This window comes from Gopherus evgoodei, unplaced genomic scaffold (assembly GCF_007399415.2).
Source record: "Gopherus evgoodei ecotype Sinaloan lineage unplaced genomic scaffold, rGopEvg1_v1.p scaffold_38_arrow_ctg1, whole genome shotgun sequence".
In the NCBI taxonomy this organism is placed as follows: domain Eukaryota; kingdom Metazoa; phylum Chordata; order Testudines; family Testudinidae; genus Gopherus; species Gopherus evgoodei.
The window spans coordinates 3,457,632-3,479,073 of NW_022060059.1; the positions used below are offsets into that span (position 1 = coordinate 3,457,632).

Here is a 21,442-nt window from a genome sequence, read left to right on the forward strand (position 1 = left end):
GGCAGGACTCTCCCTCATCCTCTCTACCTCTATATACAATCGGCAGATGGACAATGGCAGGACTGGGGCTGTCAGGGATGGCTCTGAGGAAACTTGCCCTTTTGGAGTCCTAGGCAGAGAGGGGTGAACAGACCTGGATAAAATAAGAACCAAACCAGGCCTCAGCCCCAGATTGAACTGCATGTGCAGTTTGAATGAGTTCTGTTCAGTCATTTCATCTGCACTTCCAGTCTCCAGCCAGGACCAGCGCACCAACAGCAGAGAACTGGAAGGACTGGCAACCACACAAAAGAGCCTGTTGCCAGATTGTCCGCCTCATGTTGCAATCCCCTGAGATTCAAGAGCCTTGCAAACAAACTTTTTGTGGTTTGCCCGCGGCTAATCCTAGCTGGCATTGACAATGGCTTTGCGTCAGCAGCCTCAAGAGCCCCTGTAAAGGTGCTTGAGGAGATCTTGTTGAGACAGACACATGTCTGAAGGAAAGAGAAAGGAGAGAGGTTGCAGTACAAGAATCAGAGTGTGCAAAGACAAAGGCCAGGCTGGGCCATCACGGAAGGGGAAATTCTTTGCAGAGGTTTGCTAACAGGCTGAGGCAAGAAACAGCTCAGGGAAGCAAAAAGAGCAACTGGAATAAAAAAAGGTAAACAAGTATACGGAGAACTAAACACCACATTGAGGGGACTCGCCACAGACTGCTCAGGAGAGACAGACTCCAGATCGGCTCCTGAGCCTTATTCTTCTAAAACTTCCCATGATCCCTCTCCCCCCTCCAAGCCCTCCTTTGGCATGAGAATGGGCACCTGCATTGTCATCAGCAGCATATCCAGAGAGGTGGGCTCTTCTGGAGAGGAGACGGACTTGCGGCTTGTCTGCAGCTTGGAGAGGGGGACCCAGCGGACGCTCTCAAAAGTCTGGTTGGTTTTCACCTCCTTCAGTGTTACTATCAAGATGTTGCCTTGCTTGTCTTTGATTGGTTCAAAGAAGACCTGTCCCAAGTCCTGGATTCCTAGCAGCCCCTTCATAGACAGAGACATAGATAGGAGACTCATGGAGCAGCACTGACTGACCTGGCTCTCCAGGAAGCTAGCCATGCCATATCCTGAGAGGAGGCTGTTTCTGTGTCTGGGGAAGGGGCTGGAGTGGTGGGTTATGAAGGGCATGGGCATCCTTTTGTCTATCCAGTCTTGGCCAGGGGCATGCATGGAGGACCTTTTCATATACCACCCTACACCCTTCAGCTGCAGCATTTAGCCTGGCGGACTCTGAGAGGATAAAGAAAGCGATAGTGGTCAAGGGTGCTGGTAAGAATGGCGGGCTAAAACCCGAGGTTATCATTAGGGCCCTTCCAAATTCATGGTCCATTTTGGTCAATTTCATGGTCATAGGCTTTTAAAAAATAATAATTTTCATTATTTCAGCTATTTAGGTCTGAAATTTCACAGTGCTGTAATTTTAGAGGTCCTGACCCAAAGAGGAGTTTTGGGAGGGTGGAGGTCGCAAGGTTATTGTAGGATGGGTTGCAGTACTGCTACCCCTTACTTCTGCACTGCTGGTGGCGACGGCACTGCCTTCAGAGCTGGGCAGCTGGAGAGCAGTGGCTGCAGGCCAGGAATCCAGCTCTGAATACAGAGCCGCCACCAGCAGCAGCACAGAAGTAAGGATGGCAGGGTACTGTATTGCCACACTTACTTCTGTTCTGCTGCCTGCAGAACTAGACCCTCAGTCAGCAGCCGCCACTGTCCGGCCACCCAGATCTGAAGGCAGCAGTGCAGAAGGGTGGCAATACCATACCATGCCATCCTCACTTCTGTGTTGCTGCTGGCGGCAGTTCTGTCTTCTGAGCTGGGCTCCCGGCCTACAGCCACTCTCTGGCAACCCACCTCTGAAGGCAGCACAGAAGTAAGAGTGGCAACACCACAACCCCCCTAAAAGCAGCAAAGAATCCTGTGGCACTTTATAGACTAACAGATGCTCTGGAGCATGAGCTTTCGTGGGTGAATACCCACTTCGTCAGACATGCATCTGACGAAGTGAGTATTCACCCACGAAAGCTCATGCTCCAAAGCGTCTGTTAGTCTATAAAGTGCCACAGGATTCTTTGCTGCTTTTACAGATCCAGACTAACACGGCTACCCATCTGATACTTAACCCCCCTAAAATAACCTTGTGACACCCCTGCAACACCCTTTTGGGTCAAGACCCCCAATTTGAGAAATGCTGGTCTCCCTGGTGAAATCTGTATAGTATAGAGTAAAAGCATATAAAAGACTAGATTTCACCAGCGGAGACCAGATTTTATGGTCCGTGATGCGTTTTTCATGGCCGAGAATATGGTAGGACCCTAGTCCAACTTGGATCTCCCAAAAGGCAGTCTACCACACACTAGGTCCTTGTGTTTCGCTAGGTAGGGTAGGGAGTGACTGAGTGTGTTTCATGACATCACTTCCATGTAATACTGCAGTAGGATTCCCAGATCAGAATGTCCCCCTGCTGACATTACTGGATTGGTACAGAAAGTCTGTCTCAATAAGAGATGCCTCACACAGCAAGGCTGTTGGGCCCACTGCTTCTTTCTCATACACCTCCTCTCACCTGCATTTGTGAGATGGCCAGCAGCATCTTGAAGCGCGTCTGCAGGACACAGGAGCAGGATGACTGGGAGACCGTGAGACACTGACGCAGCCACAAGATCTCATCCCACATGCAGGCAACCTGCAGTGTATGGAGCAGAACCATTAACAACACGGCCCCATCTAGGATTTTACACCACGCCCGTCACCCAGGAGACCTGTTCAACCCCCAGTAACGTCAGCACAGCTCAGAGATGAGGGATAGCTGCACACTACAAGAGCAAAAATAAAACATTGGATTTGTGTAGGTCTTGCATAAATGTTGTCCGTGCATTTTAACATCTTTGCAATTGAGGCCTTTTAAAACCTACATCTGGGAAACCCCAGAGGGTGCTCCTCAACAGATTAGAACCATTTTAAGATATGGGAGATCAAACGCTGGGCTTGAACTATTTGGCAGAGTCCCTTTCCACCACTTCAATGCTGCCTCCCGAATATGCTGCACTACAATTGTATCCTGTATGCCTGGTTCTACATGATCCTACGGAAGTGACAACACTGGTCCTTCAACGCTGCTACTGCAGCAAAAGGCAGCAGTGACACAGACAAACACAAGGCTGCTGACAAAGAGGCAGAATATCCCTTCAGAGAAAGGTGGTACAAATCCACAGCGGTGCAGATGGGTGGCAAACACAAGGCGGGGGATCTATGCAGCCACTGCAAGCGGATATGTTATGTTTCTTCTCCATTAAAAGCTTTAGGCATGTCATCAGTGCTTGGGCTGTGTGGAAGCATCTTCCAAGAGGTTTCTCATTAGTACAGAAAGTGAGACGAGCTACAGTCCTGGAAATTGCATGTGCCACTGAGCTCCATCGCCCCAACTGGTGCCAGTGGCTGCCAATTGGAGGTTGGCACTAGTGTATACCTTGATTCACACTCGCTTTACTAGCGTCTCACTGCAATGAGCTCTCCATGGCATTCTATAGCCATGCTGTGTAGAGTACATGATGGTAGCATCACAGAGAAATGCCCAGAGGCAACATCAGGAAGTCCAGGAGCTGCCAGATGTGCGGTGGGCTTAATCCTTGGTGTAAGTCACAGAAGTAGCACTCACTAATTTCATCCGCCTAGGCTGCCACTGAGATGGTGCAACTGTTTTCAGCCCAGCTAAACTTCAGCCCTCAGGACAAACCCAGATCCAGTTAGCTGAGGGTGAAAGAACTGCAGTAGTAAATCATTATGGGGCTACTACATCTACTCAGCAATAGAAATGGAACAAGGCTGGCTTCAGACACTGGCAGGTAAAATCTGAGTCTTTCCTTGATCTTGTTAAAAGAATCCCGCAGCAAAGCACTTACCTGGAGGGTGCACTGCTCTGAGCCCTAATTTCACCAGTGCCTGTATGGTGGCAGTGTAGGAAAGATGGTCTGCAATCACAAGTGCTAGGGCCATAGCATGCAGGACACAGTAGCCACATGTGTTACCTTGGTGAACCAGAGGAAGTCCTGCATGAGTAGGCAGGAGTAGGTGTCATCTATCTCCACCACAGGGATCTGATCCTCATGTGTCACCAGGATGTTGTCATCTTTGTAGAAGATGGAGGTGAGATACAGGCCCCTGTGGGAAGAAAGGAGACAGATTTTGGGGGAAAGCCTGTTATCACTGCGGGGTAGGTTATTTTCCAAAGGTGTCTTTTTCCCAGAAGCAGGGATGACGAGATGCAGGAAAACAGGGAAGGTGTGTGTAACAGCAAGGGGAGAGATTTCCTAAATGACTGTTTTCTGCAGTCTCTCAGAGCTCCACTGTCGCCAGTGCTCAGGGCAAGCCAGCAGCCACTCCCCTTGCTGACTAGCTTATCCCTGAGGATGAGCCCATCTCCTCCAAGAGCAGAAACAGCCTTTTCTATCGAAGCCCAGGTTTTCATTAAGTATTGCTGCTCTTTTTATCATATGCAGGAAGCCACGCCCAGGCTGCTTTACTCCATGACAGTGTGGTATTTGTCTACAATGGGAGACATGCTCCCAGACATTAGAACGTAAGAGTGGCCATACTCGGTCAGATCAACAGTCCATCTAGCCCAGCACTGCATTGTCCGACAGTGGCCAGTGCCAGATGCTTCCAGCTCGAGTGAACAGAACGGGGTAGTTTATTGAGTGATCCATTTGCTGTCGTTCAGTCCCAGATTCTGGCATGCAGAGGTTTAGGGACACCCAGAGGATAGAGTTGCCCCTGCCCTTTCACCAGCACTTACCTTTTCAGAGTCTTTAAGAACTTGCTGCCAGGGTGAAAAAGGTGCTTCAGGCTTTTGGAGACCGAGTGCTTCCTGCTCTGGGGCTGGTTCTTGCAGGACTCTGGAGAACAAGGCAGCATAAAGAACAGTAAATCAGGCTGTGGGGGTGCTATTTGTACAGTGCCCACCACCACAGCATGCTGACCCTGGAAACGCTTAGTGCCAGTGAATAGTGCTGGGGTGACAGTTCTGTCTTTAATCAGAGACCAGGTATGGTGCATGGGTGGTGCAAGCTTCTCCACATGGCCCCAGGTTTGAGTTTGAACCAGTGACCCGTAGGTGAAAGGGCTTTATAGCCTGATACCAGCCCCACTTCTCTGCTAACTTGCTACAAGCTTGTGAGATTTCTGCAGTTTCAGAACTCGGAGCAGAAATGCAGAGGTACAGCAAGAAAGGCTGTTCTGGAAGCCAGCAATATCAGTGATCTCAAAAGAGTCTCTGTGACACACCAGGACTGGGGTGCAGATCTCAATCAGCCCAGAGCCTCTGGATGTTCCTCACCATGAAAGAGAATCTGGTTGAAATCTCCTCCCTCATGCTTTCACTAACTGCCTCCTTCACGTCTTTTCAGACAGGACACTGGCAGTGGCCTCGTCTTCCTCTTTCCTCTGACCCTGCTGATACCAGCAGTGTACCAGTGGTTCCCAGTAGCTCCCTCTGCTAAGCAGCAATGCAAGTGGAGGGCGGCAGGCCCACCCCAAAGTCATCTAACATCTTCTGAATGGGCAACACTCCACCAAGAACAGCACTGTCATGTGCAAAGGAACATGTTGTAGGGAGGGACAAGCTGTATTGATTCTAATGTTAAAACTTAACTACCAGAACTACCCCTCTTGTGCCTGTCTAGTCTGACTTCATCCCTAGGAGCAACTCTTCCTAGCTAGTAGGGGTTGGCTCACGTGCTACCCTAGCCTGTGCTCAGGGCCAGCGCTACCATTTAGGCAGCCTAGGCAATTGCCTAGGGCACCAGAATAATTGGTGGGCGTCATTTAGCCGGAGGGGGCGGCAGGCAGCTCCAGTGGAGCTGCTGCAGTCGTGCTTGCAGACGGTCGGCTCCTCGCGCGGCTCCAGTGGACTGCCCACAGGCATGACTGCGGCAGCTCCACCGGAGCCACAGAGCACTGGACCTTCTGCAGGCACCACTGCGGCAGCTCCACCGGAGCCGCGGGACCAGCGCACAGGGCGGCGAAATTGCCGTCCACCTAGGGCGCTCAAACCCCTAGCACCGGTCCTGCCTGTGCTGTAGAAACCATAAGATTTGCATCGGCCTGCAAACCCGGACTCACCATGGCAGACACAATGCTGGTGCACAGTCTTCACCTGGCTGAGAAGATGATCTAAGGCTTCGGCTTGTCCCCTTCGCCTTGGTGCTCTCCCATCATATTCCCGCCAGTCTATGGGGAAGGAAAGTGACTATTACCCCAATGTAGGTTTGACCAGTGCTAAAGCTGCCTCAGGTTGATGGAGCCTCAGCTACCCCCTTCAAGCTTCACAGCTAATGTTCAGGAACAGCTGTTTCCTTCTATTTTCTATCCCACCCTCTAATGCCAGGTCTCCATTAAGTCACAGCATGCTACATGGCTGCCTCATCTGCCCACTCCATAGGCAGGAGAAAACTACTGTAGTCATGTCATGGGGCAGGGGTCTATGGAGCCTGTGAGAAAGCCTCCTTTGTCTTCTTTTCTCTTGCCCATGGGCCTCTCATGGCTACGCTTTCCTGAGATGGATGGGATGAAGTGAGCAACCCTTGGAGCTCAGTTAGTGATGCTAGCTGGGAGGCATAGCTGCCTAGAGAAAAACAGAAGTCACCAGGGTGGCTCACTGGGCAGGACAAACTACATGCCTTGCATGGAATATTGGGCCAGATCCCCAGAGGATGCAAACAGATGCAGTTCTCTTCACTGGATCCATGCACATTGACACTCGTGGAGGATCAGGACCGATATTTTTTGAAGCTACAGAGTACAGAAGAGGGGAGCCAAGATTCAGTGGAACAATAACACAGATGTTCCTTCCTCTTATGAATAGATGGGACAGGCAGATGCTGGAGCTGGGGAGCCCATTTTGTGACGGCCATGCAAAACCTGCACTGTACCGTGGCAGCAAGTAGGCTTTGGAGACTGATCTTGGGTCATTCTTCAGAGACAGCACAGATCTCTCTTTTGCTCCCCATCTCACCCTGTCTCTCTCTCTCTCTCTCTGGGTCAGTTTGGGTTCTGGAGAAACATTGGCCATCGTTAGCATCCTCGTGCCACCCGCCCACCCAAAAGTAGCTGCGAGTGGTTGAACTAACAGCTGTGGCAGCAGGAGAAGATGACAAATCAAGGTAAAGAACAAGGTCGTGTCTGTTGCTGCTCTTGACTGTTGTTTAAAAATCTTTCCAGTGTTTTCCTCCAGGACTTCCCTGGAGCTGAAGCTTCCTGAGACCAGTCAGTGCTGATAGTACAATGCCCCTAGACAAATAAATAAATAATCCCTCTGGCCAGCTCCAGCTGGTTAGAAGGTGGCAGAGCTGCTGCGCAAGGGGGAACCAGGGCTGACCGTTAGCTGTATGTTAAATTGGTTTAAATCCCCCTGTCTGGCACACTGCTGTTTTCCATGGAAAGTTCAGCTCTGTTAACTTTGGCTGGGACTTGGCACTATTTTTAGGAGCTTTAAAAACACCCAGGGAGGTGCCAGGCTATATTACACTGGGAACGAGAGGGATCTGTATACAGGGGAGTAATATTAAAGAAGATAAAAATAAACAAATAGTCTGTTTAACTTCAACTGGATTAATACATACCTGCTATATCGATATGCACACATATAATGCAAACACACACACACGCGCACAACCTGATTCTCATTATGCTAAGGCAGCTTTACATTGCTCCTGCACTGTAAAGAGACTTTAAAGTGAGTCTAAATGTAATTTAGACTCACTGCCAGAACAGCCATTTCAGAGTAAATGGTACTCAGATGCACTATCTATACACATTACTGTACATGTATACACCCATTATTATACACACATAGCAGAATGCAGATCCAGTTATTTATACACATGTTCTATATACAGAGCTACATCTAGATTTATATAGAGATCAACATATATTTATACACACATTATACATCCACATCCAAATCTCTCTATATTATTATACACACAGATCTACAACTGGATCTAGTTCTCTACATTATTTCCATATACAGCATTACACATACATCTCAAGATCTAGAGGTAGATAGATATCTAGATTCTACTTCTGATTCACCATAAAGCTGCTTTGCACTGCTTAAAAAGTGTAAAGGGGCCTTAAAGTGAGTGGAAGTCATTTGCTCCCACTTTCAGGCCCTTTTTGCCTGCCAGAGTGGTGCCAAGTGGCCTTGCTATAAGTGGGAGTCAGGCCTGTAAAATCCACAACCACTCTCAGAAGTCTAATCCAGTGCACACAAGGCAGGCAGCAGCTCCCATATGCACAGTCCCCCATGCTCGTACTTACTGGAGGGGATAGCAAAAGGTGGCACTGAGGCTTGCGGGGGTCCCCAGCCCTTCATGTTGTAGGCCGACACCTGGACATAGTAGGCCGTGCCCTGCAGGGGATGGGGAAGTAAGCAGCAGTAAATATGACTGGGAAGTCTCACAGATACATAGCATCCCACTGCTCCCAGCACTTGTAAAGGAGGAGGGTTCCCTGCAGCCTTCCTTCCCTTGGAGCATCTCCATGGCATTATCCACCCCCTGCTCCTGCTACACAGAGGAGAGTGCCGCAAGCTGGGAGGTGAGGGGCCAAATAAACGACATAGCCTGCAATCATCCGTGCTCATGCAGAAGCAGCTGCAGAATGGACAGCTACGGCTCATGCCATGAGTTTGTGGATTAAGAGCTTTGGGTTTTTTGGGAGGTGGATGGACGGACCAGTGCTTTCAGTGCTCATGAAACGGACGATGGTGGCTCTGGTTAGAGTGGGGCACAGTGGGCCAGATTTTAGGCACCTTGTGGGATTTTCCAAAGCCCCTAAACCCCTTTGGCCCACTGTGTTAATGCCCTTCCACTCTGACCTGCAACATCCCATTGGTATTGCAGCTCCATCACTGGCCATCCACCCTGACTCACAGCACTGCCTCCCTTTCTAGTCCTACACTGCCCTGCAGCTCTGTTGAAGACTTTCCCATCACTACCTACAATACTCCTTCCTTCCTCCTGTCTCAGGCCCACACACAGCTCTGACAATGTGTTTGATCCTGACCCGGCTCTTTAGTCCTGTACCCTTCACTCAGCTCATTCAATCACACTCAACCTTTCCCTGCAGCACCCCCTATCCCAACCCAGAGCCCCATCTGACTCTGCTAATGCACCTCAACCCTGCTCTGCAGCTTCCCTTGCTATTCAAGCCTAGGAGCTGTATGGAGCAGAGATGACCAATTATGCCAGACTGTGAGTGATTTAGGGTACGTCTACACTTGCAGCAGAGTGTAGAGTACAGGCACCAGCTAGCACAGGCGTAAACAGTACATGGAGAGGTAGGCTTAGGTGAGTAGAGTGCTCTATGCACCTGAATGCTAGGATACGTACCCTACATGCTCTCCACATGCCCAAGCAATGCCTCCCCTGCCACAGTGCTATTTTTAGCAGTGCAGTGTCCCCGCGGCCTCCCCAGCCACCGGAGCCCTTCCCCAGGGCCTCCCCAAATGCCGGAGCCTTTCTCTGTGGCATGTAATTACACACAGTGCATGTACACTACATGCTGTCATGAGCGTAGACATAGCATTATAGTGAACTTCTGTGTCTAGCTTTAACGTCTAGCTCCTCCTGCTCAAACTCCCCTCCCACTATAAAATTGTCTTACACCAAGACAGTAACTCCATCCATTCACTGCAGGAGTGTCTCTCATGATCTCTCTGCCCCCCTGATGAGGAGTCTCCAATGGTCTTTTCACTTCCTCACCCCTGCTCCAGATAAGACTACTGCACTCAGGCTGGGGTTTGTGTGAGAGACTTGGCACGTTGGCTTAAAAGCTACATCTCTGACTCAGCTGCCACGTTTCAAGTTCGTCACTGAGCCGCACTTCTCAGAGCCATAGTTCCCGTGTTTGCTTTCTGAACTGCTCCATAACACCCTGGGAAGGAGACAGCTAACAGGCAACATGGGCCCTGAAGGGTTTCAGAGGCATTGGCCAAAACCAGGCCAGAACCTTGGTAAGCACTCGGAGATGGAACCGGAGGCTGGTTTTCGTCCCCAGTTAGCTAAGGGCGTGGTTCTCAACCAGGGTATGCATACCCTGGAGGTTCACAGAGGTCTTCCAGAGGGTACAGCAACTCCTCTAGATATTTGCCTAGTTTTACAACAGGCTACATAAAAAGCACTAGCGAACTCAGTACAAACTAAAATTTCATACAGACAATGACTTGTTTATACTTTTCTATAGACTATACACTGAAATGTATGTACAATATTTGTATTCCAATCAATTTATTTTATAATTATATGGTAAAAATGAGAACATAAACAATTTGTCAGTAATAGTGTGCTGTGACACTTTTGTATTTTTATGTCTGATTTTGTAAGCAGGTAGTTTTTAAGTGAGGTGAAACTTGGGGATATGCAAGACAAATCCTTTTCCTGAAAGGGGTGCAGTAGTCTGGAAAGGTTGAGAGCCAATGAGCTAAGGAGTTGGTGAAAGAGTCTGATCTTTGCAGGTGGCTGAGGAATTGGCCCATGATTTGCTGGCTAGTAGGAGCCTGGGTAGAGATAGGAGCAGGGTGGGAGACAGGGGATAAATTAGAGGCTTAGTGAATGAACCTATTTTCCCTCCTGCTTGGGGATCCTGCATGCCTGGGAATTCCCTCCTCCCCATTCCCTCACCATGCAAAGTAGCCAAGGCTGTGCCATGGAAGATAGATCTCTCCAGTCCCCTCAGGGTCTAGGGGTTATATGGAAGATGCCACTCATAAGGGTAAACTGGTGGATCCCATCCTGCCTGTGAACAGGGATAAGCCATCCCCTCCGGGGGGGCGGGGAGGGAGGGGGGATTGGGGAGAGATGAGTCACTTCCCCAAACTGCTAGCAGCATGACAAAGAGCAGGAGTCCTGCATGGCACTAGGGCTGAGGAGCTCATTGATCTGGAGTGCTGTCCCCAGGATCTGCAGCAAATGTGGCTTCATGGCTGGCCAGAAGAAAATCAGAACCAGCATGCCTTCTGGCTTCCCCCTCCCTGGACAGTGCTGCTCACTGTCTCTGCTCCCAACAGTCCTCTAGCTGCAATGGAAGTGGCAGCAGATTTGCACTGCCACGACCTCTTCCCCCAGTGACCTTTCCACCCCCAGGGGCCTGTGCCTTACACTGGTATAGACCTTGCACTGAACCTAGCGCTGCGCTCTTAGTCCAGAACCATTCCCCAGCACTAACAATGACTCCTGCACTCGCTTCTTCCATTAACCCTGGGCCCTGCACCTAGTAGTGTCAGGTAGGGAAGATCACTCCAAATATATGTGTTCAAATATGCATAATGGCGTACGGGGCTGTGCTGTTCTGTCTTTTGGCTTTTTAAGGTTCCTTCTCCTTTGTCTTGTCTCTTGGAGAAAAGCACCACGGGTATTTGTGCAAAAGAGCAAAGGCTCAGTACCTTATTTGTGGGTACAACTGGCAGCCATGTTTTTGGGGAGCCAGAGAGGCATGTATCCACATGTGAACTCATAATTCAAAACTGCGGGTGGAAGACGCACCTTGCCTCTCTTTGGAAATTTTGCCCCAAACTGACTAAATATGGCACCTGTAATACAGAACCCCGGGAGAATGCACTCACCACACGGCTGCTTGGATCTGCAGGGGGCTCTGTGGCTCCCAATGTGGTGCCACGCCCACAGGGCACAGTACGGGTAATCCCTGGAGAGGGCACATATGGGGTTTTGTGCAGGGACTCATTCAGGCTGAAATTCACCTCAGTCCAGAGGGCCACACAAAGGTGACTATCACTCTGAGTGGAGCCAGGTCCCTGCAGGGAGTAATCCTGGAGAGGGCGATGCCAGCTAAAGAACAGGCTGCGGCCTTGCTCAGCTGCCCTCAGATGACTCTAGTACTGCCCCCATCTGGGTAGGGCAGCTCTGCCTGGGGCCCGTCACCCCTCTTTACCGCTCACACAGCCTTGTTGCCATGACTCAGAGTGAAGGGATGTGGTGCCGTGCTCACTTACCGACATGAGCCCCTGGATGGTGAAGTGCAGGTTCCTTAGCTTGTCGATCACCACTTCCCCGAGGAGAGGGGAGAAAGTTGGGGAACAGCTCCACTCAACTGCAAACAAAGAGAGCCCCACGGCCTTGTCAGTCATTGGGAGGCGTTCGTGAACAAGGAGAGGGATGTAGCGCTTGGCAGGCAGACTGGACTAGCTTACAGTGCCAGGCTGCCATGGACGGTACAGCTGCTGTAGGGGGATTGACTATGAAATCAAAGAACTAGATATAGCCAGGCCAGCTGCGTATGCTGCAGAGATGTCTGAGAAAAGGCACAGCGGAGTGAATGGGAGAAAGTATGATATGGATCGGAAATCAACTGCCTGGAGAGCCCCCAGGCATTTGGCACAATACAGGCGCTCCGCGGGCTCAATTGTATTTCTGTACATAGCAGAGACTGAGCATAGAGCATTTGGGGAAAGAGATGGAGAGGCAGACAGATAGGCTAAATGGACAGACAGACAGACGAGTCCGGAGATAAAAAGAAAGATACATGGACCAGACAAAGGCAAGAGAAAGGAATAGAGGAAGAACAGATAAAGTAGATTAAACATCAGGATTTGGTGGTGCCTGGTAAAAGAAAACTCTTGTGAAAGCCAAAGATATTAGAGGACACACCAGATTGAAAAGGAGGGATCGGAAATCCCTCTGCAGGAGCAGGTGCTAGCGCCAAATGGGCCTTGTTCCTGTGGGATCCAGAGATCAACCCGAGGAAGAGAGAGGGTTGCAAAGTTCAGCTCCAGACCCAAACTTCTCCTCTGTCTGGGTGTGTACGAATCCTGGTTCAGCCCAGAGTAGGTTCGGGCCAGCTGCAAAGTTCAAATATACAGACAAACTTCCTGACGTTTCCAGGGTTATTGGACCAGGGTTTTGCTAGGGGCCCATCCTGAGTTAGAATTTGAGATTCCCTCGCACAGGCTTAATCATGTCATTACAAACGTTTTCCTATGGACATTCATGCCCATTAATGCCCAGTGTCCGGTATCAATTAGTAGTGGCTGGAAAGGGATCATTCAGCAATAACCAGGCTGCCACGCAACTACCCTGTGGATTTTTATTCTTTATCAACAGTTGTGTCGAAGAAGGAGGGAGGGAGGCAGAAAAACCTTTGACTCAAGCCATAGCAGAGTTCACTGGTCTGCAGTGAAATCACACAGGCTCGGATATCACTGTACAGATGGGGAGGGGAAAATGACTCACCCCAGGTCCCTGAAATTCACTGCCAGAGCTGGGAATAAAACTCAGCTCTCCTGACTCCCAGCCTGGTGCCCTAACTATCAGACCATGCTGCCTTCTACCCCTGAGCACGGGAGCATTGGGCCTGCCCTGTTCTGGCATTCTGTAGGGGCCACGGGCACGCGGTTCTCCCATGGCCTCACCTTTGTATTTGGTGACAACGGCTGAGTTGATACTTAAGGGCTCCCCGAAGGTAACCTGCACAGAACTGCTGCTGGCCACAGACAGGTGCACATTAGCGGGTGGGTCCGGCGCACCTAGGAACAGAAAGGACAGGAGTAGGTACAGCAGTGTTCAGTCATGGGGATGCTCAGGGCGGAGTGCACTCTGCTGTGACTATCTGGGAGAGTATCAATCTGCAGCTCCCATGGCAATCCCCCCAGCTCCGTGCAACTCTCTTCCCAGAGTTCCACTCCCCAGCCATGCATCACTTCCCACCTGCTCCCTGTGCTGATGCTTGTCATCCCCACCCCGTGCCACGTGCAGGTCCATGGGGCACTCACAGGCATGCTCAAAACCAGCTTTCATGCGCTTGTAAAGCCGGTAGCGCCACTCCCAGGACTTCAGCTGCTTCTCCTTCTCTGAGCAGTCAGTGTTGGGCGTCTCATTTGCCACCTGTGCTGTGAACTCGTTGACTCGCTGCTCTGCCTCCCGCACCAGCGTTGCCAGATGCAAGGCACGGCTCTCCAGGCTCATGACTGCCAGGGGCAGAGAAGCAAGAGGGAAAGAAGACAGGGCAGTTAAGTCCAGCCCACTGCACGCAAACCCCCAACATGTCTTTGATTCTATGCTGTGCCCTGTGCTCCTCCCTTATCTACACTGTGATATGACCATCAGCTACTTGGCCTGATTCACAGCCTCCAGGCAGGTCATCGGCAATGGCCATGACCAATGCCCCAGAGCTACCTGGGTTCAAATCCTCACTCCCATGCACACAGCTGGAGTGAGTGGGCTTTGAACAGGGCTTTAGGAGGTGATGCCTATGGTGCCCCTACAGCCAGGAGATCCATGTAGTCACAGATCTACTAGCCAGGCTGCCTTCCCGTCCCCACCCCTTGGTGTAGTGTTCCAGACTAGTGCTCGTGTCCTTCTCATAGGCTGCTGGAGCTGGCCTATGGCTCCAAACTAAAGCCTTCTGGAGAGAAAAGGGTTGCTGTCTATTCCCAGGCACTTGGCCACTTCCCAGGGCAAGCGGCAGAGTGAGCACCCTTGAGCCTGTTCCCACCAGCTCCCCTGGCCCCACTACACAAACTCAGCTGGCTTGGAGAACTGGGATCAGTGTCTGAATGGCTAAGTGCTGATCAGGACTGACTGTGATCTCTGACCTTCTAAGATTCACCCACCACTATGCAATGTGCCTGCTCTGAAATACCCCACAGTCCAGGAAAAGTAAGAGTCATGCTGTTTGTCTGCAGAAAGCAACTGTGATCATTCTTCTATTACTCCCTTAAAACACGAAGCCAACCCCCTTCCCTGCCGCTAGCAGGTATTTCCTCCTGCTCAGAACAGAGGCTGTTGTAGGAAATGAGACCTCCATCAAGCCAATCAGATGAGTCAACAAGCTGCAACACAACCTGCCTTCAACCCTCCCACCTGTGAGAGTGATTTGGCTTTCCACATGGGATGATACCTTCCGATATTCACAGCTGCTCTAAGCCATGTCCATCCTTCCCAGGGGAGCCTACAGGCTTTCCTGACTCCACTGGAGGCAAAGGAACCGGGCTGTCTGTCTGAACTCCTGGTTTCTGTCTGCTCTTCTGCCAGCTATCCCCACTACATGCTGTCTGCATGGGCCCACTCCCAGCCCAGTCCGCAATACAGCATAGCCTCGTTGCTGGGGGACAGAATATTCCTCTATCCCTGAAGGCAGACTGATAAACATAACAGGGAACCCCCTTGTACAGGGCATAACAGGGCACCCCCTTGTACAGATTAAACTAAGCAACTTCATTTAAACAGGGGAACCTCATTCCCCCATGGCACTGGACAAACCGTTCATGGCTCTTGTCATAACTATAAAAGGAAGGGAACAGCCCTCCTGTGCACAATACTATAAAATCCCTCCTGGCCAGAGCCACCAAAATCCTTTTACTTGTAAAGCGGTAAGAAGTTCAGGTAACCTGGCTGACACCTGACCCAAAGGACCAATAAGGGGACAAGATACTTTCAAATCTTGGTGGGGGGAGGCTTTTGTTTGTGTGCTCTTTGTTTTTGAGTTGTTCGCTCTTGGGACTAAGAGGGACCGGACATCAATCCAAGCTCTCCAAATCTTCCTGCACAAGTCTCTCATATTTCAAACTTGTAAGTAACAGCCAGGCAAGGCGTGTTAGTTTTAACTTTGTTTTCTCAACTTGTAAATGTTCCTTTTTGCTAAGAGGATTTACCTCTGTTTGCTGTAACTTTGAACCTAAGGCTAGACGGGGTTCCTCTGAGCTCTATGAATCTGATTACCCTGTAAAGTTATTTTCCATCCTGATTTAACAGAAATGATTTTACCTTTCTTTCTTTAATTAAAAGCCTTCTTTTTAAGAACCTGATTGATTTTTCCTTGTTTTAAGATCCAAGGGGATTGGATCTGGACTCACCAGGAATTGGTGGGGGAAAGGAGGGGGGATGGTTAAATTCTCCTTGTGTTAAGATCCAAGGGGTTGGATCAGTGTTCACCAGGAACTTGGTGAAGAAGTCTCTCAAGACTACCCAGGGAAGGGAGTTAGTATTTGGGAGTGGTGGCAGCAAAACCAAATCTAAGCTGGTAATTCAGTTTAGAGGTTCACACGCAGGTCCTCATATCTGTACTCTAAAGTCCAGAGTGGGGAAGGAACCTTGACAGTTCTTTATGGGACACTCAATCCCCACACCTCTATGCTGAGCAAACAACACAGGAGGTCTTTACCCACCAGCTCCTTTATCTGGCAGAGACTCTGAGATCACAGGAGATCCAGGAGAGGCCAAGAGGATCTCCTAGCTTCATCTTCCCACCCTCTGCTGTACAGAGCACTCCCCTTTCACCTCACCAAGCAGCTGTATGTGGCCAGCAAAGAGTAGCAAGTGGCAAGCTCTGGGAGTGGCACTGCAAAGAGACTTTCACTTGCCCCTCCCTCAGGAAACACATGCTGCCAGTCTCAGAAGGGCAATCACCTATGGCAGAAGGGGTACATAGGCCTCCTCCTTTGGCCTCCCCCAGTGCCATCACCAGCCTATTTTAAATTCCTACTGTGCTCTCTTTAGAAACCCACATGCTCCCAGCTCAGCCTGTCCTGCAGCCCTTGGCTGTCCATTCCACAGGAAGGCCTTACAGAAATCTCTCCTGAGCACTCCTGCTGTCTGGTTCCCTCCTAGTTTTAGATCAAGTCCCCGAAACCAGTGGCCTGTGTCACCCCAATGCAGCCACCTTCTCGCTACCCTCAAGATCTCACATGTCTCCCTTTGCACCACTCCTTGCACTACAAGCCTCCTCCCATCAGCCTTCCCCAGATCCTCACTGCCTTCTTTCTTTAGGTCAGTGGAACAGAGTGGAATCTCAAAGAGGAAGACACTGGCCCAGGTACTAGGGTGCCTAGATGCTATGGTAAGCAGAGCTCCATTAGCATCTAAGGCCACGTCCAGACTACCTGCCGTATCGGCGGGTTAAAATCGATTGCTTGGGGATCGATATATCAACCCCAATGGAGTTCCAGAATCGACACGGAGAGCCGCGAACATCGATCCCGCGCCATCTGGACGGGTGAGTAATCCGATCTTAGATATTCGACTTCAGCTACGTTATTCACGTAGCTGAAGCTGCATATATAAGATCGATTTCCCCCCCCTACTCTGGACCAGTCCTAAGACAGCACGTGAGACACAGCAGAGCAGAAGAGGGTGAGAAAAATACCTTGTAATGGTGACTTACAGTGTGGACTCTCCTTGGCTCCAGCCTGCAGCAGCATCCTGGCAATGGGGGCATTGTTGGTCATGATGGCGATATCCAGTGGCAGCAGCCCCTCACTGTTTGGGGTGTTAAGGTCCAGCTCCTCTGGGCTGTACTGTTTTAGCAGCTCCTGCACCCTCTCCAGATCCTGCAGCTCAACAGCCTCAAAGAGAGCTGCATTGCTCTGAAACTGCAATGACACAAGAAATGGGGCCCACTGAGCCTAGGCTGCTGGGCATTGCAGCCTCATCCCACTTTCCTCACTGAGATTTAGCTAGGCTCTATTCCAAGTCATTACACGGGATTCTCAGCGTATTCTGCGCCAGGTGGATGGAAAGCCGAGCCTCACACCTATCCACAAAACAGACTCTGAAAAGGAAGTAGGTATGGAATGGGATCTATTGCCAATCTCTACCAGAGAGGCTGATCCTCGACATCACAACACCCTTAGGAAAGGGGATCGTTATCCACAGCTGTTCTATGCCTAACACAGTGCACAGAATCCTGGTGGATTTGTCAGGCACCTAGGCCTGTACTGATTGGTTTGTATTACTGTAGCCACGAGGAGCCCCAGCCATGGACTGGGACCCTACTGCACTAGGCATGGTACAAACAGAACCAAACGACGGTCCCTGCCCCAAGGAGCTGACAATACTAATCTTTTGTTTTAAGAAAATGCAAATGACCCTATCCCGAGGAACAATTCAGGACTGGATTGACCTGCTCCAGGAGGGACAGAATTTACTGCAGCTCACCCTCCACCCCTCCAGATATCCAGCCAGCTCTGTTGCTGGGGTGTGTGCACAAAGGATGTGGCACCGCCAGGGTTCTGCCCACTCACCCCCGCTTGTCTCTGCCACCAATGGAGTCACACCGGGGTACACCGAGCATTACCACAGGGCTGCGTTTTGGTATGAACATCCGCAAGCCCAGAGCACTCACAAGATAGGCCTTGCGTAGCTTCTCCTTCTCACTCCTCCCTGGCAAGCTGCCCTCATCGAATGAAGTGTAGTTAACGCGGAACTTCCCCGAGAGGTTGCGGTAAAGCCTCTTGGCGGCGTTCGGGGAGGAGGGCCCTGGTGGCTTCCTGGCCTGGGCCAGCTGAATGTCCCGCATCTGCTGCGTCATCTTAGGCAAGGAAGACCTGGCAAATGGAGGAACAAGAGAGAGCGAGATAATGATACACAATGTAGGAGGAGCAGCTGGCAGAAATCTGGCCTGTAAACACTACCAGGAATGTCAGTGGGTCTATGTTGGCCCCATCATCATCACAGCTTCTGGGAGCCTCACCTGCGCCCATGAACCTATATAACACCATGGGGAAGTATTAGCCTTGTAACGGGATGGTTACCCTGCTCCTGCCCTGAAGGGCTTAAAACAACCCTGGGAAAGGGCTGTGGCAGGGGAAAGGCCGGGCTGATTGGCAAAGCAGCCACAGATGCAGCCAGTGCAGTCAGGGCCCAGCTGGACCTCATAAGAGGGCGTTGGGCCAGAAGGACAGAGAGACTCTCTCTCCAGCCACTTAGAGAGAGAGAGAGAGAGAGAAGGACCTGGCTACCTGGGAAGCTGAGAAGGGTACCTAGGGTGGAGCAGTGCTGGGGAAGGGCAGAGGGAGCTGGGGAGCTCCAGCCTAGCAATGCCCCAGGCTGCAGACCGAGTTACAGGCCCACAAATGGGTACTAGGGCTGCAGAGGGACAGCCCAAAGATAGACAAAGGCAGCAGGTCCTAACCCCCCTTGCTGATGATGAGTGGTTAACAGACTGCAGTCTGCCCCAGTGAGCAGGGGTTAGATGGTGACTGGCAGTAGCCACTGAGGCAAGGTGGGGATAGAGGGTTGGGGCTTCCCCGGGGTGGGGAGGCCCAAATTGCAGGGGGAAGAGCTAATTCCCAAGACGACCAGCAGGAGGTGCTCGGCTGGTGAGTCATCACCTGGCCACAGGCCTCCTCCCACAAACATGGGATGCAGACAGATTACTCAGTGTCACACGGGAAGGTTGTGGCAGAGCCTGGAGTTGGATCTAGATCTCCTGGGTTCTTGTCCAGCACCTGGATCACAAGCCTATCTTTCAGTATTAGGGTAGGATTTTCAAAAGCACTCAGTGTTGGTCTAAATCTGCTCTGTCTTCAAAGAGAGAAGTAGTTAGTCAAGTGCTGTGCACTTCTAAAAACCCATCCACTGAGAATCCATCTATTTACAGTGATTTATTTACCTATCTAGACATTTTCTGTCAAATATGGTCAAGTTTGAGAACACGCAGCCTGATTTCCCTTCTCTGTTTACACTAGTGTAGCTCCATTGACTTAATCAGAGACACTCCTGATTTACACCACTGAGGAAGAGGAGAATCAGGCCCAAGATAGACAAATGAGTCATAGTGAGCTAATTTTTAGTAGACTCTAATTAATTTCTGCTTTTAAAATTAATTTATATTGTATCACTTGGTGTTTGAAAATGAAACAATAAAGGATCTCAAGTTAAAAGCACCACATCCAAAAAGACACGTTTTTTCCTGACTAGTTGTTTCCACTCACATGGTAGAATTTAAATGGAAGAGAAGTCCACCAATTCATTTCAGTTGGAAGTCCATGAAATTTGCAAATGTTTTAATCAATGATTTAGGGAGGGGTGGGAATAAATGCTCCAAGATTCCATGCAAATAAGCATCCAGAAGTTTGGATTCCTATTAAAACATCTAGAGTGCTAAACAGGACTAACAAATTGGGTGAGATTTTGTGCCAGATTTCCATGACTTTCCTGTAGGGTCAGAACCCAGAGAGGCTGAGAAAAGTGAAGATTAAAAGATTTTTTTTAAAAAAGAGAAAGTTATATAAAAGTATAGGAAGTCTGAGTAATTTTTATCTGCCCATCCCTCCCTTTAACTCCAAGGTGCTGCAGTGTCTAATGTCTAGTCTTCTGCTGGTCAGCATGGTTCCTCTCACTGCAGTAGAAATTAGTACCAGAAAGGCAACAGAAGCTGAACTGGTTGAGGCCTAGAAGGGTCTGTCTCCAATGCATCAGGGAGGGAGCCTCCCAACCTGGATAGACAGACATGTATTAGCTACAGGGGCGGCTCTAGACATTTCGTCACCCCAAGCATGGTGTCATGCCACGGGGGGCGCTCTGCCGCTCGCTGGTCCCACGGCTTTGGTGGACCTCCCGCAGGCGTGCCTGCGGAGGGTCCTCTGGTCCTGCGGCTCTGGTGGACCTCCCGCAGGCATGCCTGCGGAGGGTCCACTGAAGCCACGGGACCAGTGGACTCTCCGCAGGCATGCCGCCGAAGGCACCCTACATGCTGCCCTCCCAGCGACCGGCAGAGCACCCTCCGCGGCATGCTGCCCCAAGCACATGCTTGGCGTGCTAGGGCCTGGAGCCGCCCTTGATTAGCTTGGCTTGAGTTAGTGCACTACAAACAACAAAATGGATGTTATGGCCTGGGCACTGGCTCGGGCTAATCATCTGAGTACAGACCCGGAGAGAGGGCAGGCACAAGTGCATGTAGTTAGGTGCAAGCACATGGGCAAATACACTGAAATATTTTCACTGGAGCAATCTGACAGCTGAAAATTGAGAATGCACATGCATGCAGTTGCATGTGCAAAATATGGCATTTACTGAAAAGCCTGGCAAAAGGGGGTTGTGCTCAGTTACCCCTTCATCCCTCATTCAGTGAAGGTGAAAGCTTTTATATAATAAAACTTAAGGAACTGCAAAGATCCCAAATCATTCAAGGAAAACTCCAGTGATCTTAGACTTTGTAGCTAAGTAAGTGGCAAGGACCCAACTGTGCCACTTTCATTCAACTTGAGGAGAGCCTCTGTCTGTAAAGTCCTACAGAAATCATCAGAGAAACTGCTTGTAGAAAAAAGTGCTTTTCTCAATAGGGTTTGGAAATACCTGTCATTATTCCAGCCTCTCACTGGGAGATAACACTTCTAATGAGACTTCTAAGGCCATGTCTACACTAGGAGCGCTCTGCCTGTACAGGAGTACTGGATACTACACTGGCAAAGCGCTCCTACTGTGAATGCTGCTATATTGGCAAAGCTGCACTTAGCTCTATATAATAAAACTGCCCCCAATAAGCGAAACAACCTATACTGCTAAAAGCACAACTTTGCTAATATAGCTGCATCTACGCAAGGGACTTCTGCCAGCACAGTCAGTGATCAAAACCCTTTGCACAAGGACTGATGTAGGCTATGCCAGCAGAAGTAAGTCTGT

General features: G+C 50.2%; 1 protein-coding gene across 11 annotated transcripts in view; it reads right to left on the reverse strand.

Annotated features, from left to right (window-relative positions):
* The window catches only part of LOC115642174 (ankyrin repeat and fibronectin type-III domain-containing protein 1-like), a 594,195-nt gene that overhangs the window by 10,877 nt on the left and 561,876 nt on the right, over nucleotides 1-21,442 (reverse strand). For 9 of the 11 annotated variants that reach the window (XM_030545633.1, XM_030545629.1, XM_030545634.1 and 6 more), the window contains 11 exons: nucleotides 18,162-18,363; nucleotides 17,184-17,409; nucleotides 13,813-14,007; nucleotides 13,453-13,566; nucleotides 12,037-12,134; nucleotides 8,346-8,436; nucleotides 6,147-6,254; nucleotides 4,822-4,921; nucleotides 4,055-4,187; nucleotides 2,593-2,712; nucleotides 801-1,016 (listed from right to left, as the gene is read on the reverse strand). In XM_030545633.1, coding sequence (XP_030401493.1) covers nucleotides 801-1,016; nucleotides 2,593-2,712; nucleotides 4,055-4,187; nucleotides 4,822-4,921; nucleotides 6,147-6,254; nucleotides 8,346-8,436; nucleotides 12,037-12,134; nucleotides 13,453-13,566; nucleotides 13,813-14,007; nucleotides 17,184-17,409; nucleotides 18,162-18,363 — 1,603 coding nt within the window. The remainder of the gene's footprint in view (nucleotides 1-800; nucleotides 1,017-2,592; nucleotides 2,713-4,054; nucleotides 4,188-4,821; nucleotides 4,922-6,146; nucleotides 6,255-8,345; nucleotides 8,437-12,036; nucleotides 12,135-13,452; nucleotides 13,567-13,812; nucleotides 14,008-17,183; nucleotides 17,410-18,161; nucleotides 18,364-21,442) is intronic. The other 2 variants (XM_030545632.1, XM_030545631.1) reach the window with 1 other exon arrangement.